Here is a 25948-nt window from a genome sequence, read left to right as displayed (position 1 = left end):
CCAGGCACAATAACCTATCCCCAAATTGATTTTCCGAAAGTTTCACTGACAACTGCGGAGAATATCAAGGAAACATCAACCTAAGCTCCTATACCATATTAGAAGTAGAAATAAAGATGTGTTTGAACATTATATGTTCTGAGCCTTAGGCCTATCTATATAAGTAGGTGTCAAGGTAAAGAAGAAAAGTACAATCAATCGGTCTCCAAATTATATACAAATCACATCCAAATCATTCAATCTGAGACCACTTTCAAGCACTATTTTCAGCCATCGTTCTCCTTTTCTCTTTCTCTCTCTAGGAAAGGGATCAATGCGCATAGGTCCGATGTCATTCATATATTGTACCCGCTCAGTTTAAGATATTAAACTATGGCAAAAGCTGCTTACCTGCAAAAAAAATTTCCTCATCAAAGCATATGTGGGAATTTTGTCGTACGTAGTCAAATGCATTAACTAACATGATGAATTCAGTCCTCTCAACAATACTCACGCCACTTATGTCCACATCAACGAATTGCTAGAGTATCTCTCCACGTGGTGTTATTCAGTTGAGTCCCATCAACAAATATAACGGAACAACTCATGTCAAGCTTTTGACGCCACATAATTGCATCACTGACGGTACTCATCTCGTCATGCACATTGATGTGGCTCCATCCATCGTGTTGGTGTTTCAAGGTTGCTGTTGATGTCCTATTTTTTAGGAGTTAATTAGTTGTTTTTTAAATTGATTAGTCTTTTGTTTAGGAGTTTGTTTACTGCATTTTACTGTTATTGCTTTGTTAGTTTGTTGCTGATTTTGTGGACCAACGAAATCAGCTGGTTAGTAGCAACCGCATGAGCTCAGTTTTGTATTTAAAAACAAGTTCATTAGTCAGAATAAAATAAGCTGTTGCACAATATTGTTTCTGATGTTTGTTTTTCTCATAAAAGATCAACATTGGTATCAGAGCCTTCTTGATCTTAAGGGGCTGTGAGTGACTTGAGAAATTAATGGAGGGAGGATCGAGTGGTTTTTCAGCAATGGCTCCACCAATATTCGATGGAGAAAATTATCAAGCATGGGCAGTGAGAATGCAAGCCTATCTAGAGGGTTGTGATTTTTGGGAAGCTGTAGAACAAGATTATGAAGTTGCTCCCCTTCCTGATAATCCAACCATCAATCAGATCAAGTTTCATAAGGAGAGGATAACAAGAAAAGCAAAGGCAAAGTTTTGTTTATATGCTGCTGTCTCACCTGCCATTTTCAGCAGAATTATGGCTTGTGAATCAGCTCAAGCTATTTGGGACTTCCTCAAAGATGAGTATAAAGGAGATGAGAGGATTAGAAGCATGAAGGGGCTGAATCTAATCACACAATTTGAGAGATTGCAGATGAAGGAGTCTGAAACAATTAAGGAGTATTCTGATAAGTTGGTAAATATTGCAAATCAAGCAAGAGCTCTAGGCACTGACCTCTCTGATAATAGGCTAGTGCAAAAGGTTCTTGTCTCCTTGCCCGAAAGGTTTGAAGCAACCATTGCATCTTTGGAGAATACCAAGGATTTGTCTCAAATCAAGTTGGCAGAATTGCTAAGTGCTCTGCAAGCACAAGAGCAGAGAAGGTTAATGAGGCTTGAAGGAAGTACAGAAGGAGCTTTGCAGGCTAAAGAACAGCATAATGTAAGATGGAAGAAAGGAGATGACAGTAGTGGTTCAGAAGCTGCTGCAGGAGAGAACAATGCAATCAACTCTAAGAACAATTGGGGCGGGCATTCCTCATGTAAGCATTGTGGAAAGCAGAATCACCCACACTTCAGATGTTGGAAGAGGCCAGATGTGAAGTGCAGAAAGTGTCATAGGCTTGGGCACATTGAAAGGTTCTGCAAAGAAAAAGGAGATCAGCAGCAAGGTGAGGCACATGTTGCAGACCAGCATGAGGCAGATCAATTATTTGCTGCCTCTTGTTTCTCCTCTAGTGCTCCATGTGATAGTTGGCTTGTTGATAGTGGTTGCACAAATCACATGACAAGTGATGAAAAGCTATTTAGAGACCTTGACAAGTCATTGCAGTCAAGAGTGAGAATTGGAAATGGAGAGTATCTAGAAGTGAAAGGTAAAGGGACTGTAGCAATAGAGAGCTATGCTGGAACTAAGCTGGTTTCTGGTGTGATGTACGTGCCTGATATTGATCAGAATTTGCTGAGTGTGGGGCAGTTGGTAGAAAAGGGATTTAAAGTGATATTTGAAGAAGGGAAGTGTTTGATCTTTGACTCAAATGGTCAGGAGTTGTTCAGAATAAAGATGCAACAGAAGAGTTTTTCTCTAAATCCCCTTGAGAAGGAGCAAGCGGCATTCAAGTGTCAGACTAGTGATTCAGAAATATGGCACAAAAGGTTGGGGCATTTTCATTACAAAGGCTTACTATTCATGCAGAAGAATGAAATGGCAACTGGGTTACCAATCCTGGAGGAGCAGATCACAAGGTGCAAAGCTTGTTTTTTGGGCAAACAGACAAGACTTCCTTTCAAAGAATCCACCTGGAGAGCTACAAAGAAGCTACAACTAATTCATACAGATCTTTGTCCAAGTGAACTGCATATGGTAGCTGCAAAAAGGGTGTTAAGGTACTTGAAAGGTACTCTTTCATATGGAATCAAATTCTGCAGAATTCAGAAGTTTAAGTTGCAAGGGTATTCTGACAGTGACTGGGCTGGATCAGTGGATGATATGAAAAGTACTTCGGGTTATTGTTTTACATTTGGGTCAGCTTGTTTTTCTTGGTGTTCAAAGAAGCAGGAAATAGTGGCCCAATCAACTGCAGAAGCTGAGTTCATTGCAGCTACTGCAGCTGTAAACCAAGCATTATGGTTGAAGAAGCTGATGGATGACCTGCATTTGGAGCAAAAAGAAGGCATAGAAGTATTTGTGGATAATCAAGCTGCTATAGCTATTTCACAGAATCCAGTATTTCATGGAAGAACAAAGCATTTTAAGATCAAGTATTATTTTTTGAGAGAAGTGCAGAAGGCTGGAGAAGTGAAGCTAATGTACTGCAGTTCAGAAAACCAAATTGCAGATATATTCACCAAGTCATTTCATGTTAGTCGATTTGAATTTCTCAGGGAGAAGCTAGGAGTGTGCAGCACTTGATCCAGGAGGAGAATGTTGGTGTTTCAAGGCTGCTGTTGATGTCCTATTTTTTAGGAGTTAATTAGTTGTTTTTTAAATTGATTAGTCTTTTGTTTAGGAGTTTGTTTACTGCATTTTACTGTTATTGCTTTGTTAGTTTGTTGCTGATTTTGTGGACCAACAAAATCAGCTGGTTAGTAGCAACCGCATGAGCTCAGTTTTGTATTTAAAAACAAGTTCATTAGTCAGAATAAAATAAGCTGTTGCACAATATTGTTTCTGATGTTTGTTTTTCTCATAAAAGATCAACACATCGACACAGAAAAGACAAAACACCGTACTGCGTGGAATCAACATCATACTGCATATAATCTTAAATAGTTTCGTCTGTGAATAAAAGAGAAAGCAAGTTAAGCGCGAAATCGAGATAGTTTCGCCCGTGAATAAAAAGAAAAGCAAGGATACTGACAAGCATGGTAATGAAATAGTGATACAGATGTGATTTTTTTTTTTGAGACATATGAATAGATACACTTAAATCCTGACCACTCATTTTATGTAACGAATCCCAAATCTTGTATATATATACCCTTTTAGTCGTTCAATGGATTGTTCAGTGTAGTATTGTAAATGTGTTTTTTTTACTTTGTGTTTTCAGTCATTATCATCTCACACTTTCACATTTTATCAATTGCAATTTGTGATTTATATAGTTCGCAGTCACCCATTGGATCTTATCATGTTATATTAATCGCAAAGCTATTTTAAGCATAATATCCGAAATTAATTTGTATTTTATTTGCATAAAAACACTACTGCAATGGACTAGTTTCGTTCGTTCGTTCGTATACTACAATGGTAGTAAAAATGTAGGTGCAGGTGGTTTAAGCTTCGAAGGGGGGAAAAGAACAATGTATATTGTCCGAGGCATGTCCGTTGTGGATCTGTATGAGAAGATTCGTCAGAAGTTGGATCTGCAACACAATAAGGTAATACCTTCAGTTACGGGTAGAGTCTCGTGTGAAAATCGCAAATATGCAAGTATTGAAATATATGATGATGAGGACGTAGATGTTTTCCTTACAACATTCATCGAAAACAATACGTCTCAATTTGTTGAGTTATATGTCGATATTGAGACATAAGAGGATCTATCAATACCGATTCATGGGCTGGATCTTAATAGTCAGTCACATTATGTACCGTCGTCTATTTTGCAGCCCACACAATCAACCGTTGCACATGGAGAAGAAAGCGACTATATGGTAGATGTTGAACCTGACAATGAAGAAGGAGAGGAAAAGGAAGATGGCGATACTCTGTTGGCAAATGACCATGATCAGAATGACAGCAATGTAGGTGATGAACATCATGATAATCCGATGGAATACGAGACGGGTATCCTTATATCCAATATCGTAGTTGTTCCACCATCATCAGGTTAGTTAGAGAGTTGTGTTATTATTTTTTGTTTTTTTTTTTAGTTACCACGTTTTCGCATCTACCCTATTATATATGTATATGCATATGTGACATCATTTTGGAACGCAATTCCACACTACGAGGCTGTTAATTGTGATTATCCAACAAAGACATACTGGATGTCGAAGGATTAGGTTGTGGTCTATAACACCCCGTATATATCCGGTAATGTTATCATATCATCGTATTAAGCTGCGCTTAATTAAAATTGCGGAATATCTTTTTCTTTTCAGTTATGACGTCATTATACTTAGCCAAGTTGAATACTTAATTCATTTTCAAAACATTGCCTGTATGTAAATTGCAAAAGATAGCTAACTGAAATACTTCATAACATAAACAACATAAGTATGTCTCTAGTCACGGAACTACAACACGTAGCCGGACAACCCTTATAGTTTATACAACCCAGTTAAACTTAAACATAACAGAAATCAAAGTGGCATGGACAAATCCCATGCTCACCCAAATAAGGCATCAAACCCAACATAAGTCTCAACATCAACAACATAATAATAAGACGGAAAACATAAACAGCATCCAATCCAGTCATGTCAGCATAAATATATATAACAATAATCATCAACTAAGCTCCGGCCTCCTGCCGCCAGAGGCATCAACCCCAAATTACCTGAACCTGAAATAAGCGCCCCCAAACGTGGGGTGAGATCTCTAAACAAGAAATCTCAGTAAGACAAGGGGTCCTCAAGGACTCTTCCGCCCCAAGCTCACTTACAAGTATAATATAAGTTCAAAAGTACTAATTTCAACGCATGTTCATGTTAAGGCATATATATCATGACAGTATAATCTCTTGCTCAACGAGCTAAATACTACAACTCATTAATCATGTGATGTATGTAAATGCGGTTCGACTTGCCAGGGAACAGGATAGGGATTATGCACGTCTGCGATCCATCTAAACATAAGAGTCGCAGTCTTATGCCTTACACACCAGAGTCGATGTCTGACCGTGTAAGTGACAACATCACTTTCATACACTACATGTCTTACACACCAGAGTCGTTGTCTGATTGTGCAAGTAGTCAACAATTAATTTAATACATCTCAGGCATATATCAATGCATATTTCATCTTTCATAAAAGCATACCATGCATATAAACCACCCTCCCATGGAGGTCAGTGGAACAAACAACAGACTAATCTGAGGACACGAAAGCTTACCTTTCAAGCTAGCTATCCAAACCAAGAATCCAACCAAGCTCAAGGTCCACACAAAACACAACCACAATCTGTTTTGGACCGATAAATATATCAATATACATACTCAACAAAACTTTGACATAAAGACAACACCTTTCTTACGTTTCATGTCTTTAGGCTTTTCACAAAGCCATAAGCCCTTAATCCCTTGATTTTGACTTAGTTTAATTATTACAGAAGTTCAACTTCCTCAATCTAGGGTCCACAAACCCCCAAACATCAGTTCTGGATGAACAATAAGCTACTGTTCTTCGCAACCCTAGAATATCCGGATATTTGTCGGGGACATATCTGGATATCAATATCTGGATATCATATCCGGATATCCATATTCGGATATCAAAAGATCCCATATCCGGATATCATATCCGGATACCAATATCCGGATATTTCACGACAGAATGCAGTTCTGCATTTCGTGAAGATATCCTTTAAATGTTCCATTTTTAACACTTCAAAACGTCAAAGCATGCATTTTAATTCTGTTTTAGGTCCACAAACCAGTGGGTTACTTGTTTAACTCAAGAAACATGCCAAGACATCAACTTTAACTCATTAAAACTCATGATCAAGGTTAGGAAACTCACCCCAAGGCTAAAACAGAGGAAAGGAGTGCTCTTGGAGCTCACCAATGGCTCCTCACAGTTCTGACTTTGCCAAAAACAAAAAAGACAACCAAGTTATGCCCTTTCTTCACAAAGAAGGCTTCTTGAAGCTCCACAAGCCAAAAAGACAACCCACACAACCCAACCCAAGAACGCAGCCCCCTCAACACCTCACAAGGCAGCCCTCACAATGCAAAAAAGGCACCCTTAGCACTCTCCCATGCTCACACTCAAGTGTTTACATGATCAAGAAGAGAAACAATGATCAAAGGTGGTGTCTTTGGTTAGAAAATGGAGAAGAAGAGGAGTAGCAAGGTGGCTGGTCACAAGGATTCAACAAGGTTCACGTAGAAGGCACAAATATGCCCTAGGATCATGTGCTACTAAGTATATATAGCCACTTAGGAAATAAACACACAGATATAACATTAAATGCTACACTTAACATTTTAATCCCAAACTCAGGATTCTTAACCTACTCAATTTTACAAGAATTATCATATTTTTATTTTATTTTTCGGAGCACCTTTCCGGTACGCGCTTTTCCCATAGCCAGTATCAGTTCTGGCACCAGTTCTCATTATTTTAACTTGAAACTCGTTTTACAAGTCCTATATACTATTCTAGTAATATTCATGCACTTATTATAATTTTTTGGGATACTTTATCGGTACGCATTTATACTGACTAGCAAAACCGGTATCTACACTTTTCGTCAGAAAAATGACTTTCAGCATTCTTAATCACTTACTACATTTATTTAAGCCTCATGATAATTATTAGGGTCAATTATGGAATTATTTCCTAATTTCACATAATTAATTAATTAACTTCCTTAATTAACGGTGCAGGTTCTTACATTTACCCCACCTTTTTAGGATTTTGCTCTCAAAATCAGAAAACATACCTGTCTCGAAACTCAGGATACGGCCGGAGAAGCTCGTCCTCTCGCTCCTAGAATTACCCTTTGGGGATTTTTCCCGTTCATCGTACTTTGACCATCGAAATGGTCTCGCTCCTCAGCTTCTTCTCGCCACTATTGAGAAACTTGAGTGGTACGACGGAATATCTATAGGTTCTCCTGAACCTCCACAACATCCGGTTGCACCACGTGCGAAGGATCCGCTACAAACTTGCGAAGTTGAGACACGTGAAACGCGTCGTGGGTGTTGGCCAAGTTCACAAGCAAGGCAAACCGGTAGGCAACACGTCCTACTTTACCACGTAACTGGTATGGCCCAATGAATCGTGGGCTCAGCTTCCTCACTCCGAGTGCCCGAACAACACCGGTGACAGTGAAAGTCTCACAACACGTGCTCACCCTTACTGAACTCCAGTGGACGATGCTTATCATCAATGTAGTTATCTTGGCGATACTGCGTCTGCTCCAGCTTTCCTCTGAACATCTGAATCGACTGGTGGCAAGTTGGACAAGGTCCATGCCAAACAACTCTTTATCTCTAACCTCAGACCAACAGGTAAGAGTTCTACACCTCCTACCAAACAGCGCCTCGTAGGGTTCCATGCCCAGGCTAGCAAGGAAAAAAATTGCACACAAACTCAACCGATGGCAGGTACCTATCCCATGCTGAGCCCTGCACCAAAGTGCAAACTCTCAACATGTCCTCCAAGACATGGATGGTCCGCTCAGTCTGTCCAGCAGTCTGAGGGTGATAGGCTGTACTCAGTAGCAACTGAGTCCCAAAAGCTCTCTGCAGCGCTTCCCCGAACCGAGATGTGAATTTCGGGTCCCTATCACTGATGATACTCTCGGGCATCCCATAAAGCCTCACGATCTCGCGAACGACAGTTTGGCCAACATCTTTGACGAGAAGCTCACCTTTACCGGAAGAAAATGGGAAGACTTGACAATCTTCCCACTTCCACCGCAGTACCTCAAGAGGTTGAAGCTTACCAAACGGCTTCTGGTGTTCATTCTTCACCTTCAGGAGTCACGACAAAAGACACACAAAAACAATGTCCTTCCTCATTCCATGAAACACTGCCCTGGTTCTTCTCCAAAAGCTCATTCTCGACTCTCATAGTCTCAATTTTCGAGAAGTGCATCTTAAAACAAGGAAGTCACCTTCAAATCTCGAAACTTAAAGGTGTTAATTTGTGTTGAAAAACCAGTTTTAAGCTAAGACAGTATAAAAATATTACAACATAACTATGTTATAACTTATAACTCATTTTGTTTTATAATTGTGTAGCATATCCTCAAATCGGCACTAGTTCATAATCTATCTATCCATAATATAATATAAAAGTTATCCACTAGAATTGCTGTAACATTTATTTTAGATTTTATTTTTTAAATTCTCTCAAATTATAACTTCATATTTTTCTCTCTCTTCCTGTTTTTTTCTTCTTGATATCTTTTATAATTTTTTTTTTATAATGGGATGAAAGTATCAGTTCGATCCTTTTAATTACCGTTTTAAGAGGGATTTAAAGCCTTAATCTCGGGACCCGTCCCGAATCAGACTAGTCCCGAAACGATGAACCGATTAGAATATCTCCAACAAAATTATAATGAAGTTATTATTACAGTTAATTTACTTTCATACTAGATTTTGATTATTGATTTATTTGTATTTAATGACTCATACATCTAATAAATTAAAATTATTAAATATAAATAAAATCAACAATTAAGATTAAGATTAAAAGTATAACTTATTCTGTTTTAAAATAATCATGGTCCAATTTATATAAAATCACCTTGAATTAATAACACTAATATTATTAATTTTAAATCAATAACTTTTTGAAGTTATAAATACGGCAATGTAACATCCCCGTCTCGAGCCGGTTCAATTAACATACACATGATATAAACAGAAACAACGGAAGACTTAACTTCTGAAAATACGAGCTAACTTTTTCTTTTTCTTTTTAAATTCTCATTCGTCGTAAACGAAAATCGGGCAGAGTTTCCTCTATAAATCGGACAACTGGGGATTTTCCAATCCCACACAGAAGCATTTCCTGATAAACAGTTTATACAAATATAATCAAATGCCCATTCATGGGCGCATGCATAAATTGGCTCAGTGCCACTATATCTAACAGCATGCAATCCAACACGTAAACACATCTGAATACTACCTCATCATATAACGTGCCTGAATACCCAAATGTACATGCATCAAAGCGACAGACATGTACAAAACATATACAGGCCATATACATAATAAAGGATCAATATAATGATCCATCAAATGCTAAAATACTAAAAGACATCAAACACTCCAAAAAGGTAGTAGCCTACAACCACTCAAAATCCGATCTGTCAACTGCCTCAGCCACGTGTCGTATCCCTGCCTAGTGAGGACTCACCGAGAATCTGGGCACCTGAAAATATGTCCCCAAAGAGGGGTGAGATTACAAATCTCAATAAGCTCCAGGTTTATAGAGAATTCTCCATACCCCTGGCTCACTCCTGCATGAAAGTCAGATACAAAGTATACGAATACAACATATAACAGATATCATAACAGAACAGAGCATATATCCATATCATATCAGAGATGTGCGCCGTCATTCCCAAGGGAGGACCCCAAGCGGAAATCAACGCACGTGTTCCCGAGGGAGGACCCCAAAGCGGAACCAGACATATCAGAGGCGTACACCATCAGTCCCGAGGGAGGACCCCAAAGCGGACGTCCGGGTACTATACAATCAATGGCCAAAGATTGTTACAAAAATCATATTACAGAAGTCATATCAGAGCAAAACATATCATGTTATCAAATAACTCTATATGAATGCATCTATACAAAGCATCTAAATAACAGTCATACAGTCCAACCATAGTTCACTAACCATGGTGGAGCACTCAAGCCGGAAAAGACTCCTTAAACATAGAGCTTACCTCTTGAAGCTTTACCAATACGCTTACTTGTTGCACAAGTTACTTATATGTCTTCAAGAGATTCCGATCCTTTTTAGTCCCTAGGTACACATAGATCAAGAATCCACAAATCCAAAATCAATAAAATGTCATCATGCCTAGCTTTCACAGAAGGCATACATTTTATCGCTTATATTCATTTCTTTATATTTTTGCCAATCCTATGCCAATACACAAGTCTAGACCACCTTATACTCGTTAGCGTTCTTTAATTTAATCAAGTGTTCACTTGAGAATTCTCCAATATAATTCTTGCCACTTTCCTTAAAAGGCCGTGGACCTACCTAGAGGAGAACAAAATATCTTTCAACGATTTTTAATTCATTTCACTTTCTTTAACTCATTCATTTTATACATTGCATTACAACACATTTTATTAAAATAAGATGTGACAAAATGTCCCCTATACTACCCTCTAGGTCGAACACTATAAGGAAAAGACAAGGGCTCTTTTCTTATTAATTACATGTAACTTACACATACAAATGTATGTTTCCATATTGTTCTAACATAATGTTTGAACATCAAGTCCCTCACCACTCTCCATAGCCGAAACATAGGGAATCAAGACACAAAGGATTTTTCCCACTTTGGCCTTTACACTAATTTACCAAATTCATACACACTCCAACACATTAGACACTCTAAATATATCAAATAAAATTTTGCACAATGCACCCTATGTGACCCATCATGGCCGAAGCATAGAGGAGGGCATAATGTTTTTTTCTAATTTTTTACATACATATTAACACTTATTTTCATTTCCTAAATCCAAAACATCAAGGATTCATCATCAATCAAAGTTTAACACACAATGCTTTACCACCAAAGCATATTCATAATTTTATAACTTAAATAATCAAGACACTACCATGAAAATAGAGGTTTGTTACCTCTAATCAACTACCAAAGCCTAGAAGACACATCTCCAAGCAAGGCTCCTTCAAAAATGCACCTTTTCTTCTTTGATGAATAGTGTCACGAAAATGAGATGACCAGTATCTCTCTCCACACACGAAATCAGCTCAAACGGAGGGGTGGACTAGCTTCCTTGGACGATTTCCTATGAGATTGGTATATTGGGTGGAAGATTTGGTGGCTTAACCATGGAGAAATCAAAGAAAGAAGAAGACAACCCCAAACCCTTCCCCCATGGCTGCAGCTCAGTTTTGAGAGTGAGGAGAGGAGAGAGAAACTGATTTGGAAATGAGACTTAAGTGACTTAAGAAGGTGAGCACATGTGGCCTTTTACCCGGGTATTTTTCTTTCGCGTATTTTCACTTAAACTAACCCGGAACTAACTCAAAGCTACAAATATATTTTTATTTTTCTAAAGTCATTTACATTACTTTTATTTTCTAAGGAACACTATTCATAATTCGCAGTGTGGTTTCTGCACCGTTTTTGACGAAATGCACAGTGAACCACTAACTGTACTTCGTTTACTTCTGAACTTAAAACTTATTAACTTATCATTTCCTTGGGCCTATATTGACTTGTTTGGCATATATTGGACTTTCTTATTCTTATTTTATCAATTATTTATTTCTGGACTCTACCGGTTGCTTAAACAGCGGTACAAATACCCGGTAGAAACACTATTCACGGAAAATGCCAGACTATACAATTTTTCGTTCTGAACTCATATTTGACGTCAGAATTGTCAAATTATGTCTCTAAAATCATTTTTAATCATTTAAGCTCTACCGGTAAATTCACAATTTGCAAATTCTCCGGCAGAACGCACTGTTCATAACATAGTCATGATTACAGTCAAGATACTCGAAATCGTTCACTGAATCTAATTATGGCATTTAAATCCTTAAATTAAATCTCTAATTAAGATTTACCATTTAGGGTCATTATAGGCAACATATAGTTTTATTGTTTTAATATTATGCAACTATTTTTTTTTTTTTTTTGATAAATCACATGTATTTTTTGTGGAAGGTAATTTTATTTAAGAAGGATCTATGATTAAGACTTTAAATTTTTTCCAAAAAATAATATTAAAAAGAATTGAACTTATATTCTCATGTCACTCTCTCAACTCCTACACGTTAAGTGAGCTTGCAACTAAATTTTAACTTAGTCAACTCAGTTATTTTCTACAGATCTTGAATTTTGTACTATATAAATATAAATCTAACCCTGTGGTTCCTAGGACAAAATTGTTCAATCACGGGTTGAACTCTTTTTCCTCTTTATAAATGCAATGCATTTTGGTTACCAAAAAACAAAATAAAAATGCAATGCATTTTTCCCTATTGCGCCGAAGTGCTCTATTTAATCTAGTGTGCGTTGATCCTTTCCAATCAATAATTCAAGTGTTGAACATGAATCACGGGTTCTTTATTTATTTATTATTTATTTTAATTTAGTTGTTTACCTCACAAATTGATAATGGCATTTATGTTACTAAAAAAATGTTTTCTGAATAATTTCTTAGGATAGTTTATCCTACATATTATTTTTCTGTCTATTTTTATCTATCACTCTAAAAGATCATTAGATTAGAATCTTAATTGACATATATCTTTCTCTTTCTTCTTTAGATTCTGATCTAATAATATTTGAAGAGTGATAGACAAAAATAAAGAAAAAATAATAAATAAAATAACATCTCCCTAATTTCTTATGCTCTATTCCCTTCCAAGAATGCCAGGACAAATTATATGCCTTTGGATTTCATGAAAATTTTCATGCCTTGAAGAGATATTTATTTGACTCTATTTTTCTGCCAACAGGGTATTTTATTAGCAGCCTTATTAATTCAGTATGTGGAATATTATATAACAAGTCTGTGGGGGCATGCTCACTTCGGCAATTGTGTAAAGACAAAGTTTTATCAAAAGTCTCAAACCAATCATCTTTTAACGTGATCAAGACTTTTCAATTTTCATGGCTCAAATAGTTCGGTAGTTGATAAATCAACTTTCAGGAACAAAAAAGAAGAAAAATCACAGCTGACGACTTGACCTGTGTTGAAGTCTTCCTCTTATCCGAGTCCAATGTTCATTAAAATACCCGGTTCTTAGTGTTCAGAGATGCAATAGTCATAGCTGAAAATAATCATCAAGCACTGATTTTCCATGGCAACTCTTCAGCTCCTCAAAACACAACACTCTCTGTTTGTGCTTGTTTTTCTTCTTCAGTTCTCATCACTGTTGTTCCCCTCACACGGGTACAATCTTCCAGATAAGTACTTCATCAATTGTGGATCAGATGTTGATGTTACTGAAAGTGGTCGCGTTTACGTTGGAGAATCAAACCCAATAGCCAGCTTTAGCAGCAGCAACAAAGAAAGCACACAGTCATCAGTGCCTTCTCCTCTCTACCAAACAGCAAGGATTTTTCGAAAACAATCTTATTATGAGTTCAGTGCCGACACAAATGGGACCTACCTGGTACGCCTTCATTTCTTTGCTTTCACTTCCCAATCTAACCTATCCTCGGCTAGGTTCAATGTTTCGGTTCCTGGGTTTTGGTTGTTGCAAAATTTCAATGCCGGAAATAATAGCAACTCTGCTTTAGTAAAAGAGTTTTTCATGAAAATCACAGACCACAGATTCAAAATCATTTTCACACCACTGGCACAATCATTTGCGTTTGTGAATGCTATAGAACTCTTCGTACTCCCTCTCTATTTGATCTCCGATCTTGTCTCAAGTTTCACTTACGGCACTCAGAGAAACTTAACTAGTTACAATGGCTTGCTCTCGCATGCGTTGGAGACCAAACACAGGCTTAACGTTGGTGGAGAAAATGTCACAAGGAGCAACGATAATTTATTGAGAAACTGGTTTCCAGATGATAGTTATCTCAGTAATCCAGGAAACGCGGAGAATAGTTCATACTCGGGTCAAATTAAGTACCATGTAGATGATAACTCTGATGGTCCAAACTCAAATCAATTTACTGCGCCAAGAGAAGTCTACCAAACTGCTAAAGTGATTAATAACAATTCTTCCAGTGCAGGAGGCTCTAACCTTTTAAACATAACTTGGGGTCTTCCTGTGGACAATAATACATATCATCTTGTTCGGCTTCATTTCTGTGACTTATGGAATATACAGCCTGGTCTTACAACCTTCAATCTGTCCATTTATGACAGCCTTGTTACGGTGGTCAATAGTGACATAAACGTGTATAACCAGTTGCCTGCACCTTATTATTATGATATTGTGGTTCACTCTGATGATTCTGGGCTCATAAAGATCAGTGTAGAACCTAATTTAGCATCTGCTCATGGACCGTATGCTTTTCTAAACGGGCTTGAAATAATGAAACTGATTGATTCATCAGAAATAATTGTTCCCCTTGACGAATCCAAGCATAATCTTCTTCCAGTGGTGCTGGGTTCAGTTGCTGGAGGTTTAGTCCTGCTTTCTGTCGTGGTAGTTGGGTTTCTTTGGTGTCTTAAATTCAGGAATCAAAGGCCTGTTGAGAATTCAGATTGGTTGCCAATTCCAGTTAATGCAGGAGGGAGTTCTCACAGCAGATTGACTGAGGGAACCATCCAAGGCTCCCCTCTCCCAAACATAAATCTTGGGCTGAAAATTTCCTTGCATGATCTTCAATCGGCAACAAAGAACTTCGATGCGAAGCAGATTATTGGGAAGGGTGGTTTTGGCAATGTCTATAAGGGGGTTCTCAAGAATGGGATGAGAGTGGCTGTGAAAAGAAGTGAGCCAGGGTCAGGTCAAGGCCTTCCAGAATTTCAGACAGAGATCATGGTTTTGTCCAAGATTCGTCACAGGCACCTTGTTTCCTTAATTGGGTATTGTGATGAAAGGTATGAGATGATACTGGTTTATGAGTACATGGAAAAAGGGACACTCAGAGACCATTTGTACAATACAAATTTGCCAAGCTTGTCTTGGAAGCAAAGGCTTGAAATTTGTATTGGAGCTGCCAGAGGTCTTCATTACCTTCACAAAGGAGCAGCTGGGGGAATCATTCACCGTGATGTAAAGTCAACCAACATATTGCTTGATGAGAACCATGTGGCTAAAGTTGCTGACTTTGGCCTTTCAAGGTCAGGTCCTCTTGATCATCAACCATATGTCAGCACAGGTGTTAAAGGCACTTTTGGGTATCTTGATCCTGAGTATTTTAGGTCGCAACAGCTGACAGAAAAATCTGATGTTTATTCATTTGGGGTAGTTCTTCTGGAAGTGTTATGTGCAAGACCAGCCATAGACCCGTCTCTTCCAAGGGAGCAGGTGAACTTGGCTGAGTGGGGAATGCTTTGCAAAGACAAGGGGATACTCGATGAGATCATTGATCCTTCCATCAAGGGCCAAATAGATCAAAACTCACTCAGGAAATTTAGTGAGACAGTTGAAAAATGCTTACAAGAAGATGGTTCTGATAGGTCATCCATGGGTGATGTGTTGTGGGACTTGGAGTATGCGTTGCAGCTTCAGCGAGGTGCAATACATAGAGAGCCACATGAGGATAGTTCTAGCAGTGCTTCTGCATCAATTCAATTGCCTAATGTTCGGCGTCTTCCCTCCCTCTCCACACTAAGTGAAATGGATGACTTTTCCATAGTGAGAGGTGATGAATCCGACAGTGCAGTGGATTCAGTTTTCTCGCAGTTGAAAATTGATGACGCCAGATAGAATATCAAGCCTTTCAAGGCACAATAAAGTATTCTCAAGTGTCTGAAGTGGAGTAGCAGGTTTTTAGATAGCTTGCTTAGCTGTTTTGATCTTTCTTTTTTTTTCTTTTTCTTTTCCCCCAAGTTATGATTATCTGTCTATTCTCGATTAAATAAAGTTATGAAAGAAATTGTAAGATAAATGATGATTAGTCTATTCCCGATGTTTGCAATAGATTATTGATAACTAGATACATTAAATGCAGCACTTGTTTGAATGCTTACCCCAATGTATATACTCTTCACTGCGGCCAACAATGCTACGTCTCAGTTTTCTTTACTTTTTTTGAGTATCAGTGGCATGCAAATCACCTTGTACAAGGGAGAAGAGCGTTGCATTGTTGGCCTTGCAGTTGGCCTTGCAGCTACTAAATACATTTCCTTACTATCCTCTGTACCAGTAACTAGAACGCCAGTGTTATGAATGCAAACCAGTCCCAATTCATTGAACACAAACTGGGTACATATTTATGTGAAAATGCAATACATCTCTTTTGGGCTCACCTATGTGATATTATTAATTATTATGTGAAAATGCAATACATCTTTAATAAGCGGATCAGATACTATGATGACTTTAACCAACGTGAACAATTTTTTTTTTCTAAAACTATATGGAACAAGAATGTGCAAGTTTTCTTCCTATCCTTCTGGAAATCATTCTAGAGTGGAGTTCATGTTGAATTGAAATGAAGAGGATCTGACTTTTCATAATTTCATCGAATCTACACTAGAAAGTTTTAGTTGTAGTTGAATTCCGTAACTCTCCTTTGGGGAACAGATTGACGGAGGATAGTCCTTTGACTTAGGACCGCAAGCATGGACCTAATTTGATTTGCAAACCGAAGGTTGGATCTCATAAAAGCTAGTCAACATCCTTGTCATATTTGGTAACCAACTACAAGTGCTGTAAATTTTTTTCTCCTAAAGAATAGAAAATTAGCCATGGCAAGTACAATTGATATACCTGAAAGCTTATCTACTGGGGAAAATGTAACCCATTTGATTTTGATGGGTTTGGCGGTTTGCTTAGTCTCTTACTCATTTGAATTACCGGTTACACTGCAGCACATATGGCACTCAGCTTGATCCATGTATGTACTTGATTTCTACCCCTACGCCAATAAAGCTGAGGTTCAACTCGGCAAGGCCTGGTGTAGGTCAGAGTCAGGTCAAACCATAATGTTTGGACTGATAAGGGTAAGTAAAAAGAGTTGCGGGGATTGTTGGTGTGGCCAACATAGTATCTTGGCTCATAGTAAATGCTTGATGGAATGTGTATTTGTCTTGTTACTGTACCAAAAAAAAAAAAGTCTTATTACTGCCGCATAGTGGTGGCACCTACTTCAAGAGATTACAACATTAGTATTTGTCTATGGAGTGCTCAGAGTTTTTACATCATCAGATACATGTTGAAATTCGCAACTTGACTTTTTAATTAACAGTTAAACTAATGAAGTTAACTGTAAAAATCAATTTTAGCAATAAGAACAAACTATTGAGAGCTTGAACTCTCAATAAACTTATATACTACCAATGCGATGACTAGTGTTCATCATTTTCCAAGCTTACAAACTGTTATACAATGTGCCAAATTTGATTTTTTTTCCCCCAACATACTTTTGTTCTGCTAAAAAATCAACACCTAAAAACCTTATAGACAGAAGTTGTACTTCCCATATATAATTCATGTACAAAGATGCTCTATCATATGAATACAACCGTAAACCAGTAATAGTCATAAACTGAAACGTTGTGTTAGTGACCTGCACCTCTTCTGCTTGGCCCCGAAGACATGGTGTGGAATTGGTTCTCAATCAAAACCCTGCTGCTCATATTATCCTCAGTGTTTGCCTTCTCTGTTGTCACTGAAGTCATGGGAAATTGAAGCTCTTTTGCAGGTTCATGAGTGGCCTTCTCTGTCTTTATTGATGAAAGAAGGACTCTACAGTTTACAAGCCTTGGCCTTGTCAAGAAAACCAGCATCATGAGGACCACTAGAAGTGAAACTGAGAGCCTCATTCTTGAGTTGGCACAAGTGTTCATGCTCCTTCAAGGCTTCAACCCTTTGGTGATGAAGTACCTTGAAGAAGTAGTGTTTATTCTCAAAGAAACTGGTAGAGCTAAAATTATTGGTTTGGCATCTCTTAATGGACAAGTCAAGGGCCTTTACATATTAACGAGGAACATGCATGGGCAAACAAAATGGACGGTTAAGGGCTTTCTCGTGTGGGACCTATTGAAGGGAGTTGTTGACTGAAACTGTTTTATGGTAATAATCAGGCGCAGTCATCGCTAGCCAATTCCACTCTTCCCATTTGAGATTGTCCAAAACTTGACTTTATAATTTATTCAGTGACTTTCACGGTATGACTTGAAGTAGCGGTATAGTTGTTCTTTTTTATGGTTACTATTTCAGCCAGGCCATAGCATATGGTCCTTATTGTCGGAAATTTTCTTTTCTTCTACACAGTTCATCATCGTACACACACAATGGTTAAACAATGCCTCAATGCAAATTGAGGTTTTAGCTAACGATTTTTGGCTCATTCTCTATCTCTCAGTCATGATTATAAGATATTCTCCCTCTTATATAAATTCCTCGGATTTTGTATGCATTTATAAGTTATTACTTTGCTGATTTTAGAGTCACTATAGCCATACATACCATCTCCATCACAATCTTCTCTGCACGACTACAGTGACTCCCTTTGAGCTTTGATCTATACCACTACCTCTTTGAGCACTCATATATTAAAATATTATACTCGTGGACAGATTGACTAAGTCTGCCCATTTTTTTACTGTGAAGGTGAGCTTCATTACAGAGCAGTTGGCCAAACTATATATTCGCAAGATTGTGAGGCTTCACGGGATATCCGAGAATATCATCAATGATAGGGACCCAAAGTTCACATCTCAGTTCTGTTAAGAGATACCGTCCTAATTCTGAATCCACAACGGTTACAATTTGAGAATGTAAAATAGCTCTTCAAAAACTATTATGCCAGAGCTGTTTAGAATCGACCCTCACTACTATTCTCGTAAATGGAAAAGTCTTATGCATTTAGATTTTTCATTTTACTTGGAATAATGAGGGTCTAATTGTTTCCATAGTTTCGGGTGTATGTATTTAGCATGGAAAGGGAGTAGCAGATGCACAAGTGGAGGTGGAATCAACATGATAGGGTGATTAGCCAGCGGAGTCTTTGGACTGAGGTTAACATCCTCACAAATTGCACTTAAAGGAAAGATTGTAAGATTCTCGATTCTGTGGATGGGAAAACAATTGAATAAATTTGTGTTGCCAAAAAGACTTAAACTTCATACGGTCTCAAAGAAATTGTCTAGCTACTTTTTTTTTTTTTTTTTTTTTCCAATTATGGAAGAGTTAAAGAAAATAATCTTGGAAAATATTAAAGGGTTTCAATTTTGGCACAATTGGCCAGTGTTAGCGTCGACAGATCAATGGAGGAAGATGGACGGGGCATGTGTATGTGCTCCGATTTATTCCTTTGTTCACTTTTCACAATTGATGGACGACAGAATGGTGCATCAAAGCTTGAGATAAATAGAATCCTCAATTGGTGGTTTCCAGTTTTTTTTCTTTAAAAAAAAAAAAAAAAAAAACAAAATGGAAGGGCCGTGGCCTGACGAATCTCGATTTTTTTAAGCAAAAGAATATGAAAGGAATATGTAATTCTTCCAACAACGATCTTCTGATTGGAGTACAATGGTAGGAAAGGGTTTCTTTTTTGTTTTTGTCCCATAAACAAATAAGTAAGTGCACAAAATCCTTGTTTATTGCCGTTTCTCACTCTTACTTTTAGGTTTAATGTTAGTATAAAATATCAATTGTCAAATGGAAGAGACTAGAGAGGCTTAGTCCCATAGATCTTGGGAGTTAGCACCGAAGACTTGGTTCATTCAATTAAAGTGTTTTTTTTTTTATAAACCAGAGTTATCCTATATCGAAGGCAATTTTATTGGGGCCGTATATAAATAAGACTTTAAATTTCTCTAAAAAAATAAGGGTATAAATAATAGGCTAGATTGGTTTAGAGAGACTTTCGATTAAATTAGACCTATTACAAATATTCAAATAGAACCGATCTAGATTTTAATAAAAATCTATTTAGAAAATAGGTCATAGGCTTTTTTATGCATGTCGAGCCTATAAGACTACATGTTGGCATCTATCATATTATTTATATGAAATTAAAAATAAAATTATTATTTTATTAATTTTGAATAATAAAATAATATTTTTTTATTTATTTTTTTAATTATAAAAATTTTAATAGGCTTAAACAGACTAACAAACCTACGCAAATGATTTTATTTTTTTAAATATAGGTTAAATCAGATTTGTAATTTGAGCTTACAAAGGCTAACAGGTCATGCTAGACCTAAGTTTTTTTATACAAACCTGACTTATTTAAGCCAAAGCCTAACCTAACCTATTTATACTCTTAGAATATACTGTATGTTTTCTGTTTTTGAACATAATTTTTTATTTTCAAGTATTAAAATATAAAATAAAACATGTTTAAGTACATGTTTTTCTCTGATTATTTTGAAAATTAATTTTTCATATTTTATTTTTAGAATTAAAAAACACATTTTAATTGTTTTTTTTTTTTCATTGATTCCTTACTCTCACTTTAAATTACTATCGTTACAAAAGTTGCCAGAGTCGCCATGGCCAGAGCTGTTGCCGGAGTGACCATCATTGTCACCGGAATATCATTAAATTTTTAAAATTTACTTACAAATAAAATTTATCAAATAATTTTTTTAATATTTTTATTCTATAAAAATTCTAAAAAATTATGAAATCGTTTATTAATTTTTTGTAAAGAACAAAGTCAAATAAGTCCTTTGTCTTTTTTTTTTTTTTTAAATTCACCTAAAGTCTTTGAAGTCTAACAAATTGCAAATATAGTTGATTCAGCCACTAATGATTGAAATGTTTAATTTGTGAAGTAGAAGGTCGATTTCCTATAGGAGCAATTTATTTTTAATTGATTATCTATAAATATTACTGCAATTTTTTTTTTGGTAAAAAATATTACTGCAAATTTATTATTAAAGTTTGTAACACATGCATTTTGACTTTAAAACATATTAATCTTTCTTTTTGTAAACTTTTTACTTTAAAAAAAAAAAAAAAACCCCAAACTAGGCATGTATTGCCAAGACCTGAATTGAGTCTTCTTTTAAAAGTAACGGTTGAGAAAGATTTCGGTTCTTTTACGTTTTAAATATGACAGTGTTATCAAAAAAAAATATATATATATATATATATATATATATATATATACAAAAAAAATATATTTACGTTTTAAATATATACAAAAAAAAAATATGACAGTGTTATGTTATCAAAGTGAAAAGCACAAATTTTTTATATAAAATAACTAACCATTATCTTCATCAATTTTGCACAACAGCAATTTTTTTTTTGTATAATATGATATGGTCGGGTTTTTAAAAGAAATTAGTACTCTAACCCTGTTATGCACAGAATTTTTTTTATAAACAAATAATTTATTAGACATAATTATTCTAATAAATTGATTAAATTCACTTCAAAGCATTTATACTGATGCAACTCAATTCATTCAATTAGACAAATATTAATGAATATTTACAATCTAATTAAAATGAGATTAAGAGATTAATATTTTTACCAAAGAAAATCAATACTTTTTTAGGAAATAGTTAAAAAGAAATAAAGCTAAAACATTTGGAAATTAAGTAATAAACAATAGTAAATGCAAATCTGTTTTTTTTTTAAATGTTTGATTGGTAAATGTAATTTTATATGTATTAAGCTTAAATTGATTTAAAATCTAAACTTTTAAAATGTAAATAGTCTTTATGGGATGAATACTTGAGAATGAAATCAAAATATGGTAGTCAAATGACTTCAATAAACCTAAGCGGAGAGAATAGATTGAGTTTTAAAACTTTTTGAATTGGTACCCACCAAATTAACTATAAATGAAATACTGTCCAAAATTGTACGTATTCAAGTTCACTTCAATTCACATGCAAGTCAGAATTCAACAAAAAATAGAACAAAAAGCACTCTAGAATTGATTCACACTACAAAAAAATTATGTCATTTGTGGAGGTTATTTACTGGAGGTCAATAAAACCTCCAGAAAATATTTAAATTCTAGCATTTTTGCTGAACGCTACTTTGCAAATTTTTTTTTTTTAATTTACATAAAGTGGGGTTTTGACCGCCAGAATTTATATAATTTATTTAAAAATTTTGAATTTTTTATTGTTGTTATTTGATGACCGCTACAACTTGTTATATATGTATATGTTAATTTTTTTTTTGTTTTCCTCAAACCCTAACACACTGACTTTTAAGCCCCACCTTTCTAACACCTAGCTTCTTCTTCTTATTCTGTCTCGAAAGTGTATTTCCTCCATCGTTATAATCATGGTGAGACATTTGTGGTGAGCTTTATCATCTCTATCTTTGAAGCGTATCTCTTAAGATGCATCACCAGATCTGCACTAAGGCGTTTTCTTCATCATTTTTTTCGAGGGAACTAACAACATAGTTGTCTTCTTCTTCGCGCTCTCATTTCAAGCATTGTGGTGAGTTTTTTAGCTCTTTTCTTTAAAATTTTCATTTTAGGATTTTTTTTCTTTGTAATTTATATTTATATTTTGCATTTTTTTAGATTTTGTCAGATACGTTCTCTCGTTGGGGTTGAAGGTGTCGATTGTGCCATTTTAATCTGAGTCTTTAAATCAGGTATCTATTTTTTTATCTTTTCATATATGGATTTTTTAAGTGTTGATTTGTGGGGGGACTCCCCGATGAGTTACTAGTAGCTTAATGATTTGTGCTTGTGCGGAACAATGGGTTCGATGTTCAAGTGGTTTCTTCTTTATTGTTTGGGGTGATGCAAAAAACAATTGCAGAAGCTATTCCTCTATTGTTGGTTGCATGTGGCATTTTCCGTTGCTTAAACTCACAGAATGGAGCGGATCTTGTCACGATCTATGCATTCTACCTTGAAACTACAAATCTATCGTCTTTTGGCTTCTTATAATGAAGATAATTCTGATATTCTTTTTTTGTTGCTAATAGATAATTGTGTTTTCTTAGGACTTCTTATTGGTATTATGGTGTGGCTTTTCTCATTGCATTATCATATATATTTCACTTCTCCATCACTTATGTGTTTATCCCTACAACAAAATTACAAATAGTATACAACATTGCCACTTGATAGAATTCATTTAGTGGTTGAAGTCAGAGGGTGTAATATCAAATTATGAAACGTAGTGTTTTTACTTACAATTTTTGAGTTAACTTATTTTCTGAAGTCAACTTGTAAATAAAAGGCTTTCACGTTAGTTTCAAATATTATGTATGGCAGAACTTAAGAAAGAAAAGCTGTATCAGATTACTCTTTGTATTGTTTTCTTTTATTTACTCTTTGTAAATAAAAGGCTTTCACATTAGTTTCAAACATTATTCTTTATAAAAGGAAACTATAAAGAACTTTCTCTTAGCAGCTTTTTAGAACAAACTTGTCAAAATATATTATGGAGTTGAGGATGGACACAAAATGTTCTTTTGCTGATCAATGGGTTATTCAAAGCATCTTGGGGCTGAAATACTTGTGTAGGTGGGGGTGCAGTTGCAGTTAAACAATTTTATGGGTTCCCCCACTGCATTTTTCATTTATTAACATCTTGGTAGCTAAATATGGAAATTACCCAAAATCTAGACCAAGTGGTAGTTTTAATTTGTCTAGGAGTTTGTCACACCAAGTTCGCAACCGTTTATTAACTAATGTATCAAATTGATCATTAAAATGGAATATGAATCCAAATGAAACTAACTAGACAAAACCACCGTAGGAGGAGGGAATGGTTATCGATTAATTTATGTGATCGACTTTCAATTCAAACATTTGATTCTGTCCATAGTAACTATATGCTTTTTGCATGCCTTCCCATGTAAGAATCTCAGAGTAGTGTCGGGTTGGTGGTTATGTTCTGAAGTCACGGCTCAGATTTGTATATAGCAATCCATAATAATAACCTCAAATTTGCCTTGTCAAGCACGGGAAAATTCTATATCATTGGTAGGATTGGTGTTGATCACTTAGAGAAGCTAACATTTGGTGAAGAGTTTGATCTCAAGACCAGAAAATGGCGTGAGATCCCCAACATGTTCCCAAGAGCTGGGGGGGCTGCGAGGTGCGGTACTACTGAGGCACCGCCTTTGGTTGCTGTGGTGAACAATAGTTTGTATTTAGCAGATTATGCACTGCAGGAAGTAAGGAGATATGATAAAGGCAGGAACTCATGGGTCACCATTGGAAGACTTCCTGAGGGAGCAAGTTCAATGAATGGCTGGGGATTAGCTTTTCGGGCATGTGGAGATAGGTTGATTGTTATTGGTGGTCCTACTTGTTATGGTGTAGGGGCGATTGATATTAATGCTTGTGTCCCAAAAGAAGGTGCGGTACAGTGGAACCTGCTTGCCAGAAGGCAATCAGGAACCTTTATATATAACTATGCGGTGATGGGATGTTAAGGTGATTGTTTTTGGCTCATGGGAGGATATCTGTCTGCACTCTCTTTTGGGGGAAATTTCAGGTCCAATTTAAAATCATTGATATAGTTTTAGAAGGTTTACAGATGGTTGATGTTCTCTTCTTTTTCCTTTTTTTAAATGGTCTGGTATATGTTGGGTTATGATGTCCATTCATAAATTTAGAACCTTTGTTATGTACCAAGGGCTTTGGACAGACAAGCATTTCTTAAAGTGATTAGGGAAGATGCTAAGCACATATTCATTGGTATCAATTAGCAATTGCTAACTTCTATTAGTAAAAGATTGGATTGGTATCAATTAGTCTCAATTAATATCAATTAATATTTGTTAGATTCCATTAATAAAATATTGGTATCAATTAGTCCAAATCAATATCGATCACCTTGTTAGTATTTCAAATCCATGTAATTATACTTTTATAAAACCTGCGATGGCTATATGGAATGACCAATCAATTAACTTATTCCAATCATTCTCTCTCTCCCACTTCTTTTCTATCTTTTCTCTCAGGAACTCTGTCATTCAACAATTACCCTTAACAACCTTGCAAATGTAGAAGCAGATATGTTAGGTGAGAGCCGTCTCAGATCCCCCCACACCTTAGTCCAAATATGATACTAACCGTGTCATGGCATAAATGCATAATCAAAAGCTTTTGTTTGCAGACTTATTGCAATCATTTTTTTTACAAGCAACAAGGATGAAGTTGTCAAATTTCAAAGCAATTATAGGTACCTGAGCAGATTTATTGAGCTGAAGAAGTGTGCAAAATCTTGGCATATAAACTACTATAGAATTGCTATTAATAGGCTGACTTAGCTGTAAAACTCCCAGTATCTTGATGTATTTCCCAATTTCCTTTTGTGGCACATTAGCTGCAATTGAAATTTCTTGTCGTATCACAAGAGATGAAATTTTAGACTATTAGAGGTGTCCTAAATCTAAAGTCTAAACTAAAGAGAATGGCTACCCCCACACAAGAAGCAAGTGCAATGTGTAATTTTTTTTTACAAACAAAGCATGGACTCAGTTTCAGGCTTTCTGCTATCCAAGCAAGTTTAGGAAATACAGTCATTACCTTATTTAGAGGAGAGTTGGTCCTTGCTAACGTCATTACCTTATTTATGTCTATAGGAACTCTAATTTGACTATGCATCTATGCTGTATTTTTCTCCCTATTTCCCTATTGATTCAAAATCAGTCAAATTATTCAGATAAGCTTCAATAAATAGGGAGAGTCAAATTTCTCTCTCTAAATAAGGTAATGAATGTATTGCCTAAACTTGCTTGGATAGCAGAAAACCTGAAACTGAGTCCATGCTTAGTTTGAAAAAAA

General features: G+C 36.1%; 2 protein-coding genes across 2 annotated transcripts; both read left to right on the top strand.

Moving 5' to 3' along the window:
* The first annotated feature begins 13307 nt into the window (after window positions 1-13307).
* On the top strand, window positions 13308-16193 carry LOC133286569 (probable receptor-like protein kinase At2g23200). Its single transcript, XM_061483995.1, has one exon. The coding sequence runs from the start codon at window positions 13438-13440 to the stop codon at window positions 15970-15972; it is 2535 nt and encodes an 844-aa protein (XP_061339979.1). The 5' UTR covers window positions 13308-13437; the 3' UTR covers window positions 15973-16193.
* Window positions 16194-17997: 1804 nt separating this feature from the next.
* On the top strand, window positions 17998-24591 carry LOC133286602 (F-box/kelch-repeat protein SKIP11-like). The gene is made up of 2 exons (XM_061484034.1): window positions 17998-18239; window positions 24141-24591. The coding sequence occupies exons 1-2, from the start codon at window positions 17998-18000 to the stop codon at window positions 24589-24591; spliced, it is 693 nt and encodes a 230-aa protein (XP_061340018.1).
* The last annotated feature ends 1357 nt before the right edge of the window (window positions 24592-25948 follow it).

The sequence above is a fragment of the Gastrolobium bilobum genome, unplaced genomic scaffold (assembly GCF_033153095.1).
Source record: "Gastrolobium bilobum isolate Gb01-03AN ecotype WA unplaced genomic scaffold, APGP_CSIRO_Gbil_v1 utg6309, whole genome shotgun sequence".
NCBI lineage: Eukaryota > Viridiplantae > Streptophyta > Magnoliopsida > Fabales > Fabaceae > Gastrolobium > Gastrolobium bilobum.
Note: the sequence above shows the minus strand (reverse complement) of the source record. Positions and strands in the feature narration are given on the sequence as shown.